This window comes from Macrobrachium nipponense, chromosome 6 (assembly GCF_015104395.2).
Source record: "Macrobrachium nipponense isolate FS-2020 chromosome 6, ASM1510439v2, whole genome shotgun sequence".
NCBI classification, from domain to species: Eukaryota; Metazoa; Arthropoda; class Malacostraca; order Decapoda; family Palaemonidae; genus Macrobrachium; species Macrobrachium nipponense.
Genome location: NC_061108.1, coordinates 127,234,431 through 127,247,156, shown reverse-complemented (window position 1 = coordinate 127,247,156; position 12,726 = coordinate 127,234,431). Strand labels below are relative to the sequence as shown.

At 40.6% G+C, this 12,726-nt stretch overlaps 1 protein-coding gene across 2 annotated transcripts in view; it reads right to left on the bottom strand.

Annotated features, from left to right (window-relative positions):
* LOC135216161 (metalloendopeptidase OMA1, mitochondrial-like) overlaps positions 1 to 12,726 on the bottom strand; it is a 58,001-nt gene that overhangs the window by 4,992 nt on the left and 40,283 nt on the right. The window contains exons 1-5 of one of the 2 annotated variants that reach the window (XM_064251278.1): positions 9,063 to 9,205; positions 5,500 to 5,639; positions 3,538 to 3,711; positions 1,647 to 1,754; positions 1,082 to 1,285 (exon numbers count right to left, since the gene is read on the bottom strand). In XM_064251278.1, coding sequence (XP_064107348.1) covers positions 1,082 to 1,285; positions 1,647 to 1,754; positions 3,538 to 3,711; positions 5,500 to 5,553 — 540 coding nt within the window. In that variant the 5' untranslated portion in view covers positions 5,554 to 5,639; positions 9,063 to 9,205. Of the gene's footprint in view, positions 1 to 1,081; positions 1,286 to 1,646; positions 1,755 to 3,537; positions 3,712 to 5,499; positions 5,640 to 9,062; positions 9,206 to 12,726 lie in introns of those variants that run through there. The other variant, XM_064251277.1, reaches the window with a different exon arrangement.

Below are 12,726 nucleotides of genomic sequence, written 5' to 3'. Positions count from 1 at the left end.
TCTTGGTTAATATGTGCAAAGAACTGACAAATTTTTTAAATATAAAAGTCAAATTATGTATGGTAAGTTTCACATGAAAATTAAGTAAACCACGAATCTCCATCACAAACCTGTTACTTTCACATAGCTTATTTGTGCGGTCCACACAAATCCGGGAAGTGTCATTCCACAGTATGTTTAAGAAAAAAGAATCAAGGCTTAGGTAGGTTGGTACATGCATATGCATAACCTATAGTCCTCAGTTAATAGAGTTAATCTTTGTCTGCCTACTGGTTATCAGTTCTCGGAGTATTTCCAGTCTTCTGGAACCATTCAGGATTACTGTACATTATTTAAAATTTTTATTGTATCCCTTTATTACTTCTATATTACATAATTTTTCCTTATGCTGAGTGATAAAGTTCATATACTGAGACTTTCAGTGAAACCTCAACTTAGGTTTGTGAACAAGCTTGTCTTTTCTCCATTCTGTCTCTACTTCCGGGCTCTTTAGTCTCTGATTTCTTGAATTGATTCTCTACCTGTTTGTGAAGATTTTACTTAAAATTTTTCTTACTATCTGAATAGTAATTTTTTTTTTTTCTAAATATCAAGAGCTAATTTTGCTGGCATTTTGTTTGCTAGTAGTTACCAATAATTTTTCTTACAACCTGATTTTAATATTTGTTATCAACTGGTATTTTTATAACTGACTGATTGACTCAAGGTTCTCCGGTATACATGTAAAGAAAAAAAAATTAAGCCATAGAAAATGAATAGCATAGTAAGATGAAGTCTTGCATGAGAGCAGCCTCTGTCTCAAGTTTAGAAATGTCACTGGCATCATACACTAATCAGAGAATCCTAGCACGGATGTACCTGGCATCCTCACCTAGGAGAGGTATTGATTTCTAAGATTCTGAAGACTGGAAGCATTCATTCAGTAAATGCTATACAAGTTTACAGTATAGAGGAGGCCAAACAGTTTTCATGAAAAGGCTGATAATCACCAGCCATTAAGAATTCATGGTATGTATCATTTTGTGACTCAATATTAGTATTAGTTTATCATGGTATGTTAAGCAATATAAAGAAACATTACCTTAGCAGCCAACTGCAGACCAACAGAATCTGCTTCTTCTTCTAAGCTCCTCGAATAAGGTAAATGGAGAAGAACCTTTACAACCTGATTCAGGAACCACTGGGTAACCAAAGCTAAACCGTCACTTGGAATAAATGCCCAGATAACAGCTAATGGCAGGAGAATCAAAACATCTAGTAGATACCCACGGCTTAGCTGCTCTGACTAATTAAAATACAGCATTAGCATTATATTGAAGTACATAAGTATCATCTTGTTATAAATATTGAATCCAACTTCCCACTTCAAATACAATAATTTTTTCTAGAAATACAATATTATATCATACTAATTTGAAAGGAATTTCTACACTTCAGAACCAAAACATTAGTTTACAAATGAAAGAACAATGGGCAAGAGACTATTTAAACTGGCTTATCTATGTAAATTCCACTTTTTGCTAATTCAGATTTGGATTTAGCTTCTGCAGCTCAAATGGCAAAATAGAAATTTTGTAAAATAATGGATTTTTATCATATATGTATACATGTTACAAGTAAGTATATATAACTATAACAAAACTTACAGCATGTTCCAATACTGCATGGCTCATTTCATGTGCCACAACAGCTGCAACTTGATCATCATTTTCTAGAAGATCCATCATTCCTCTAAACATGACTATGTCCCCACTCTGAGGAATAAAAGCCATGGATTAAAGTAAAATGGTAATGAAATGAAGAGTGCATCCTATCCACAGTATTCCTGCTCTCACCTGCAAGACCCATCCATCAAATAAGTTTTTAAAAGTCTGTAAACCATCAGTTTACCAAAGGGTATAAATTTTCTTTGACTACCAATAAAAGAACTCGTGAAAATACTTTAGAAAATTAACATAGGAAAGTAAATGGCCTTCATAAAAATATAAATAGTACAAGTTAGGGACAGTTCTTTTTTTAGAGCTTTGTTTTCAAAGCCACCAGACCTCTGCACACACACTGGTCTTCTTGACAAGAGTAAAATCAAAGGCTTCCAGTCTAATGAAAGATTCGGCACTTACATCTAATCTGAGTCACTACAACTTCTTCCTAAGTTTTATTATTATTATTGTTATACCATGTAGTTTAATGAGATCACTAAGTCAAAATTACTGATTCTAACTGTTGATGTAATAAATTATAAGTCAAGTCTATCTGAGTCAAATACTTTTATTTATAATGGAAATTTAAATATTTTACTGACAACTGAAACAAAAATACAAATACGTATAAGTAATGTTGCAACTAAAGGGTGATGCACTAGTGTGAAAATTATTGAGGAATGGCATTGCTCGAGTATCTTATGAAAAAACTACTGAGGTGTTGGAGGAAAGGCTGAGAAGAACTGATAAAGTTGACAGCTGTTTGGCTTTGTGCCACAGATAAATCAACAACACTGGCTGTTGTAAATGAATGAACTAAAAAAAAAAGAGATATGCAAGGAAGAGATTATACTACATGCTTGAGGGTCTTGAGAAGATGAAATACAAAGGTAAGCAACTGTAGGGACACTATGTACCAGAGGCTACCATTCAATCTTATCAAGTTAATGTATCATGGTACTAGATCTACGTATAGTGAATGTTAATGAAGAAATATTTTAGTAAGTTTTGGTGTCCAACAGGGATCAGGAGTACTGGAGGAAGCTACAAGGAGTGTACAAAGGAAGGCCCACTTGGAGTTGCTACATGCAGAAAACTTGGTATTAACAGCGGGACCAGAGGACTGAAAACCAATATGAGCATGACAAGGAGGAAACAAAGGAAAAATTAGTCAGAAAGAGGCCATGAGTGGTAACAGACAATTCTAAGGATTGTAATGTGTGGGTAGAGTAGAGAAAACAGGTGGGCAGCGAGGGAGGGGGAGCACCATACTGTAGAGAAGGCAAACTGAAGAGGTTGTTTATCTGTTACCTTGGGTACAAAATGTGTTATATTGGGCAATGGCAGGACAGGACAGTATGAAAAAAGCAGCAATGACCTGGATAAAGGAATTGTTGGAAATTTGGGGGCTACGGTGTAATCCTATGGAACAAGGCAAAATATACTGAGTGGAATAGTATACAATCATGTTACAGGTGGGGGATATAATGGGGATATGTGATTCCCATTAGCTGGAAAATGGACTAAAATATCAAAGATTTGGATAGTATAGTTGGGTAAGGTGGGGTTGGGGGTTGGGGGAATGAGCAGCAGTTGGAGAGCAAAGTAGTTGATGCATTATTACCATCACAAAGACCAATGGAAGGCCAAAAATCATGGAAATAGAACACAGGTGAAGACCTATACCACATAGAAATCCAGGCAGAAAGTGCACAAGACAAGAGAACTGTGAAGAAAAATAACTTTTCATCTCTAACCTTGTTAAAGGAACAGCTAATGTAAATACACTAAAGATGATGGTGATACCCAATGATACAGGAAAGAATACTGTACTCACTGGCAAAACAAAACAGTTTACTGTTGGATCATCAATGAGAGTGACAGTCCAATATTTTGTATATAACTGAGGAATATTTTTATTAGCCTGCAGTAAACGATTACCAACTCTCTTCACTACCGACACCATTGGATGGTTCTCTGGCATTAACAAATGGGCATACTGACTAATTTCCTGAAAAAAATAAACCAAAGTTAATATTGTCTTATACTTATACTGAACAGAAATTGAAGCACCAAATTACTTTTTTTTAACAAAATTTTCTATATAAAAAAATAAGTTTGAGTACGTCCCAAAGAAAAAGAAATTCTATGCATACTCAGGTCTATTTGACCAATAAGGACTGATACTTAATGTCAAAATGATTAAACTGGCAGTTGGTTTTCCTAAAATATTCCTTAATGCAATAAGATCCCCTATTGCAGAAATCAAGTAACATACAACAGAATATCCATGAACAAAAACTAATTTTATCACTACTATTTTAATGATCTAAGCATATGATACTGTGAAAAAGACCATAAAAGCCAAACATTTAACATAACCAATCTTTTGACAATTTTTAAGTCCCCAGCAAAAAATTCTGTTAAATAGACCTTACAATTCTGTAGAGGTACCATCACTGGGTAAATATGTGAACTGAATGACACCAAATAATACGAAGAGTGCCTAAAAGCTTTTAAATATGTTCTTACAATTTTTAAAAACTACAATAGTTTCAGTACAAACCATCAATTCATGTTAGCTTAGTCTGCAGCAACAACCACCTCAAGATGCATCCCAGAGGAGTTTCCATTTCCATCTATAAGTGTATGCATTAGGTCTCTGAGCGCAATATTGATGAAAACTGGTTATCCTCAACATGTTTGGCATGTTAATAATGACTGCAATCTTGTTTCCTAAAAATTTTTCCTATGTAATCATATCACTGTAATCACTGAAACATCCTAATTTGTATTCCACTGTATCAATCTATCTTTTTGATCATTTGGTGGTGGAGATTACCCTTATTTTCACTTAATTTGTCCTTGTTTAGCACATGTGCATTCATTCACCAGCCTGAACCCTGTCATACCCACCCTCACTTCTTTCAGTACACTATCATTTAAAAAGCTGGTTGTTTATCTGTTTGACAGTTGGAAAGTTTTCCAGCCAACTTCTGTCATATGCAGTATACTACATTGATTTTCTCTTCATACCATCATTACATCAGTTATGGCTCGTGTAGTTAGCTTAATACATTTCAGTCACTTAATGAGTGCTATGAAAGTTCATTTCTGCTTTCCTCTGCTAATTAAGACAGCATGGCTTGCATTCCTTCTTCCCATGCATGCCATCTTGTTCATGCTGTGGGTTTTGTCACCTCCTGCAAAGTACATGAATTATTCACACTAAACATTTGCATAGTTTTAGTCAGGTGCTCAGCTTGACTGTGCTGCTCAAAACATCAGATACGTATTGTCTTTGATGTTGTATCAGTGGATACTGAATGTCTTTCACAAGCAAATGGTTTGTGCCTACACCTTGTATGGCTCCAACTCTGTGAGAGCCTCCAATGTCTGTGGTACCCGCTAAAGCTATATAGGTTACAACTAGTACAGTAGTACACAGTATTCCTGATGTGACTTGGGAATTTAGTTAAAACCTTACTGGCTAAGCACAATTTTGATTATTCATCATCCTCTCATAAGAGACACTGTATGTCTCTCTTCCATCTTGTTTGACAAGATAAAGATGTAGCACCTGAGGAAAAAATACAATGCTTTACACACAGCCTGGAAGATATTCACATCATGACAGATGGCAAGAAGAAACTGCTTCCTGTTGATAACCAAGCCTCTTTTAGTGAAGTAATAGACTGGGTTTAAGGGGTTTTTAACTTTGAAAGACTGGTTATCTTACTGAGATACAGCATTTAAAAGCTAGATTCCTCATTAGCTGAAGGAGAGCAACAATTTTTACCTCAGCGTATGTATGACGAGAAACAGTATGGAGCTGATCTGAAGTAAACACCATAAATCGTCGTCGTCCTGTTAATGGTGTAGGAACTACATGGTCTTCATAATATGTATAGCTAGCAGTACCTAAAAGTGCAGATCCTCCTATAAAATAAAAACAATATATATTAAAACCATACAAAATTTATAATTTGCTTTGCCCCAAACTCATCACTCATAATTTTCCTACACTCAAAATGTTTCAATGCCTCAAACAATACAATCTTTTGCATAATGAACAGAATGCCCAAACTCTGGCTATTTGCATGACTGCCTGAAAATTACCTTATGAAAGAATAATACACCAAAAGCAAGCAGGACTTTCAATAAAATATTTTAACCTAGTTGAAAAATTAGTGTTCCATACACCTTGATATTAATACAGTGGTACCTCGAGATACGAAAGTAAATACGAAGATTTTTGCGGTTCTACATACAAAAATTGTTCAAGATACGAAAGGTTGTTGCTTAAAGTCCAAGATTCACCCAGACCACCGATAATTTTAAAACTCGCGCGCCGCAAACTGAGTAGACTCGCCACCATCCTCCCACTCTCCCATTGGTTCCTGATGCTAGTCACCACCATAAGATCCTTCTCTCCTATTGGTCAGCATCTCTCCCATGATGCATCTACGTAGCGGCGTGCTCTTTCGGCCACTTCGCGGTATCATCGGTATCATAAGCATGCGGAATTCGTTCGTTCTATACGATTTCATTTATTAACGTAAATTCGTTAGTGATTTCGTTGTAGTATACTTTACTGTGTTGTGTGAGAACTTTACTACATACGTATACTACATAAAATAATTACGTACAGCATATACGTAGTCATGGGTCCCAAGAAAGTTGAAGTTCACGGAAAGAAGAGGACGCTTTCTTTGGAGACGAAGATGGAGATAATTAAAAAGTATGAAGCTAGTATGCGATTGAGTGTGATCGCCAAGGAATACGGCCGAAATCCGTCGACAATAGGCACCATCCTTAAGCAGAAGGATGTCATCAAAGCAGCTACACCTTCCAAGGGCGTGACTATTTTGTCCAGCAAGAGGAGCCACGTGCAAGATGAAATGGAAAAGCTGCTTCTTGTCTGGACAAAAGACAAAGAAATCGCTGGCAATACGATTACGGAGACGGCAATCTCCCACAAGGCCAGCACTATTTTCGTCGATTTGATTGCCCAGGCCGAAGATGACGGAGGAGAAGGGACATCGACGCCAACCGCAGACTTCAAGGCTTCTCGTAGGTGGTTAGAAAAATTCTGTAAACAGACTGGCATCCATTCGGTGGCATGGCATGGGGAGGCGGCCAGCTCGGACACGAAAGCGGCCGAAGCCTTTATTAAGACGTTCCACGAGATGACTCTCAACAAAGGCTACAGTTCTCAGCAAGTCTTCAACTGTGATGAGACTGGCCTTTTTTGGAAAAAAATGCCTCGTCGGACGTACATCACGCAGGAAGAGAAGAACCTACCCGGGCATAAGCCTATGAAAGACAGGCTTACGCTCGCACTTTGTTCGAACGCCAGTGGGGATAGCAAGGTGAAGCCCCTACTTGTGTATCATTCGGAGACTCCTCGAGTCTTCAAGGCCCAAAAAGTGCTTAAGGAGAAGCTTCCAGTGATGTGGAGGGCTAATATGAAAGCCTGGGTAACGAGACTTTTGTTCACCGAGTGGGTAAATCTGTGTTTTGGCCCGACAGTGAAGAAATTCTTGGAAGAGAAGCGCCTCCCTCTGAAATGTCTGCTGGTGTTGGACAATGCCCCTACTCACCCTCCTGGCCTCGAGGAAGATATTCTAGTGGAGTATTCTTTCATCAAGGTTCTTTATCTTCTTCCTAACACCAACCCTCTCCTCCAGCCCATGGACCAGCAAGTGATATCGAACTTCAAGAAGCTGTATACGAAACATCTTTTCAAGAGATGTTTCGACATCACCAATACCACAAACCTCACCTTGTATGAATTTTGGAAGGAGCATTTCGATGTTGTGATATGCATCCGACTCATCAACCAAGCTTGGCAGGAGGTTTCGAGGTGAACCTTGAATTCTTCGTGGAGGAAACTCTGGCCTGATGCCGTATCCGCCCGAGACTTCGAGGGATTCGATGTGGGCGAAGCTGGTGCTGCAGATTCAGGAACAGTTGACGATCCTGAAACTGTTTCGCAACCAGATCTTGACGAGATCGTTGCACTCGGCAAGTCCATGAGGCTGGTCGTCGACGAGGACGACATCAATGACCTTCTCGAGGAGCACCAAGAGGAGCTTACGACGGATGACCTGAAGGAATTGGAGGCCATGCAACATAACGTCGTTCAAGAAGAGTTCTCTAACAGCGGCGAGGAGGATGACGACGACTCTATGACAACGGCAGAAATTAAAGATGCTCTAGCTGCTTTTCATAAGTTGCAATCATTCGTAGAAAGCACACCCCAAAAAGGCTTACACAGGTCGTATGCTTGCACAGTTCGATGACGTTTGCCTGAGTCATTTCAGGAACATTGTCAAAAGCCGGCAGAAACAATCTTCCTTGGATTGTTATTTTTTAAAGAGGCCTTTAATAGGAGTAAGCAAAAAGGAAGAACCAAGTGATACTACGAAAAACAGAAAGTTGAAAGTGGTGAAGAAGTTGAAATTTTGGGGAAAAAAAAAAAAAAAAAAAAAAAAAGGGGAAAAAAAAAAAAAAAAAAAATTAATTTCAAGTTTTTTTGTAAAGTTAAGTGTTACAGTTTTATTTATGTTTTCCTGACTTTTTTATGTGTTTCGTAAAGTTAATTGTACGTATTTGCCGTTTGTCCTCCTCCTCTGTCGCCACTTTCAGAGATAGCCTCACTCGAAAGGTATGCTTCCACATTTTACTACATACGTACGTATGTATGTACAGTATTTCTTGTATACCATATACACTAATGTACACTTTATTTACAGGTACATACATATTAGTACTACTAGTACATATTAAGTTAGGGATTGAATGGTCCAAATTGTTGTAGTATTTCATTGTTTATAGGTCAATTTAGCTTTATTATGAAATTTACTGGGGTGTTTTTGGAGGGATTGGAACGGATTGGGCTTTACATGTAAAATGCGGTTCAAGATACGAAGGCCGCCTCGGAACGGATTAATTTCGTATCTTGGGGTACCACTGTACTTATATTTCGATTAATAGCCATCTTCTAAATACAACCAAAATCATTATCATCATCTTTTATTCCTCAAAGACAGGTAATCTCTACAAATAAAAACATTAGTTACAGATTACACCTCAGAAGGCTTACATTATTTTTTTAGGCCTATAAATTATTTTGCAACATACGGGCAGCTTAAACAGCCTGAAACTTCAACATTCAAAGAAAACTGGTTGCAATTCATATTCTTATTGTATTCCTCAAAGAAAAGGTAATCTCTACAAATTCATCAGTAACAGATTACATCTCAGAAGCCTTAGATTATTTTTTTAGGGCTATAAAACATTTTGTAACATACAGCCATTAAACACTACTGAAAACTTCAACATTCATAGAAAACTTACAATTCATATTCCTACTTTGAAATTGTTGATATGACTGTTGAGCTTATTAGGCCTACTAACATAATGCAGCAGAAATAGTTATGTTGACCAGTACGCAGTGGCGATTCTAGGAGGAGGGCAGCTGCCCTCCCAGATTTTGGCCATGCCCCTGGTTTGCCCCAACCTTTTTAACGAAATATTATATATAAAATTAATCATTATTGAATATAACAATAGCCACTAACTAGTCACACAACATGATTTGGTTATAATGCTAACACTCATATTAAGTGAATCAGTAAATTTACAGGAAAGAGGAAATGTCAAATTGAACCTTTTCAGAACTGTCATGACATGCCCCATGCATATCTATTCATTTCGTACTTAGTTACTATCTTTCTTTATTTGGTTTAAATGAGTATTACATTTATACATACTATCCATTCTTTAATGTTTGCGTATTATTTGGAACTGTATATAGTTTTGAATGTCAAATTTTCATATCATACAAGTCAGGTAAAATATCAGATGGATGCTTTACAGTTGTTTTGCTTAGGAATCAAACAAAATTCTATATGAAGCTTTACCTTTAGTCAAATTCATTCCTGCATGAGTTTCAAAATGTTTCCAAAATTGTAATTATTTTTACAGTCATATTTAAGTGTGCTTTCATTGCTGGCACCACTAACCTTATCACACCGCACTTTGAACTGAGCAACATAAAAAATAAAAAAATCAGTTGAAATCACACAGATTACAAATTATACAAATGCATAACAGGAATCATATCTATTTAACCATAAGGAAAATAGGGCTACCTGTGAATTCGCAAATTTTTTGACATGTGTGACATTACAAATTAAAAAAAAGTTTAGCACTACTTGGCAATGTCATGAGTCTGAGAATCTGGACGATACAAAAGGAATCATGTCGCATGAGATTTGAGCACCACTGCACATTAATCACACTTAAAAATCACAACTTCTTGGTAATTTGTATTTTTCCTAGCTGTACTTACTTCAAACTACTTTAATAGGAGAATCCTAGATGTCAATGCGGTACCGACCAGAAAATGCCGGTTACCACCTTCCACACCTAGCCAGGTACATGCACTGAGGGTCATGGCCATGTGACCCACGACCTCAGTGCTTTACTCTCCACACAGTTCCTGCCCTAAGGTACTTGGGGACGGTAGGGAGGCCCAAAAACTAAGTAGTTTGAGGTAAGTATAGCTAGGAAAAATAAAAATTATCAAGAATTTGTGATTTGTTCCAACACTGTATACTTACCTCAAACTACTTTAATAGGAGACTTATCCTTTAGGAGAGGGAGTAGCTTAGGGAGAATGGACCCAGAGGTTGGTCTTAGGGGCGTACTCGTAAGAGTCCCAGCCCTGCTTAATGAGATGCGTGGGGCTGGGAAGGGGTCCGCCAAGGGCGCTGGCTGGAATGGAAGGGTAACCCGGAAAGGCGACTACTACAAGGCAATGGTTTGTACTTCTAATTACTACATACGTATACCCTCCGTCTTACCTACAGGCTCATTGGGTCCTACAAAAAATCTCCAGAGACCCAAGGAGAGGATAAGGAAGGAGGATGGAGGGGAGAGGACAATGGGGAACACACATTCATACCACCACTCATACCCCTGGAGTCCCTTGCCGGTGGAGGCCTAGATCTGCTGTTGGCCAACCATCACTGGACCAATTTCGAACGAATAAGAGCGATTTACGGGTGCAGTCCTTCAGGTAGTGGGCCATAAAAGTGGATTGCCTGTGTGGAAACCACACTCCGGCCCTTGGGATCTGGCTGACCGCTAGGTTCTAAGCCTGGCTTTCTTCAGAGGAGGAATACCTGCTCCTTCAAAAGCTCTCCTGATCGTTTCCCTTAACCAGGAGATGCTGTTCTTTGTGGCCGCCTTCTTCTCCCGGCCAGTGGATACGAACAAGTTCCTAATGGCTGGCCTGAACGGGTGGTCCTACTGAGGTACTTCCTCACTGCCAGGACCGGACACAAGAGCACGTCCTGGGAATCTTCTGATCTCGCTATGGCAGGGATCGAGAACGCCAAGACCCGGTCACCCGCGATTGAGGGGTTCTGCGCTTCAGACCTCTCCCTCTGCATCAGTTTCCGAACGCCAACCATTTGGCCTGGTACCCTGATATCTGGGAGGGTACTCTCTGAGAGAAGCCCTCCTTACTCAGCAGCCACTCAATAGTCTCCACCCATGAAGGGATAGAGCCGGGAGACCTTCATGGAACCTCTCGAAGTGGGGCTGCCTTAGAAGTCCGGCCTGAGGGGCAGCTTCCATGGACCTTGCACCGTGCCTGAAGATCCGAGAAACATTCTCTGTCTGGCCACATGGGGGCCACCAACGTCATCTGAGCACCTCTTGAACTTCTCAGGCGGTTTAGAACCTGTCTGATCACCCTGAAGGGTGGGAACACATACATGTCCAGCCTGTCCCACGGGTGCTGGAATGCGTCCTCCCAGGCCGCTGCTAGATGGGGTACCTGGGAGCAGAATACCGGGAGCTTGGCATTTAGCCTCGTCGCGAACAGGTCCAGGGAGGGGGAGCCCCACATCTCGATTAGCTCTGTCGCTACCTCGGGGTGTAGGGACCATTCCGACCCTATCACCTGTCCCTGCCTGCTTAACCCGTCTGCAATCAAGTTTCTCTTTCCTGGAATGAGCCTCGCCGTCAGGGTCATGCTGATGCTTGCGGCCCACTCCAGGATGGTCTCAGTGAGATCGCACAGGTAACGGGACCTCAGCCCTCCCTATTTCTTGACGTGGGCTACAACCGTGGTGTTGTCACACATCAGAGCTAAATCCCAGCAGGGCTCTCTAGAAACCCCAGACTGTTGAAGTGGAGCTGTTTCTCATGCTCCGTCCAGACCCCTTCCCTTGTTTCGGACTGTAGGCGAACCCCCATCCCTCCTTCGATGCATCCGTGAACAGGAGCATCTCTGAGGGAAGGTCCGAGAGGGGCTCCCCAGAGGATGTTTGACTGGTTCAACCACCATCGGAGGGCCTCCCTGGTGTCCTGCGAGGGGAGGATGAGCTTCCAAAGAGGGTCTCCCTTCGGAGACCAACCCTCCTTCAGGTTCCACTGGACGGGCCTCAACTTCAGCCTACCTTGGTGGACAGCTTCTCCAGGGAGACCAGATGTCCCAGGAGTCTCTGCTACTCCCTCACTGGGAGAGGGAGTTCTGCAAGAATGGTAGAGCTATTTTCTGCAGGTTGGGAAGGCCCTGGCTGCCCTTGTGTCCAGATCCATCCCCAGGTACACCATCCAGGTGGTTGGGACCAGATGGGACTTCTCCCAGTTCAGTACTATGCCTAGGACTGAGAAGGCGGCTAGGAGCTTGTCCCTCTGCTTCTGTAAGGCCTCCCTTGAGGAGAAAAGCAACAACCAATTGTCCAGGTACCACAGGAGACGGATCCCTTTCTGTGAGCCCAGGATGACACGAGGGAGAACACTCTGGTGAACACCTGCGGTGCTGTGGACAGACCAAAGCAGAGTCCTGAACTGGTAGGACTTGCCCTCCCATCTGGAAGTAAGCGTCCTTGAGGTCATGGGATAACATGAAGTCCCCTTCCCTCAGGGCCGCCAGGACCGTCCTCGGGGTCTCCATCTTGAAGGGAGCCTTGATGACGAACATGTTTAGGACTGACAGGCCTAT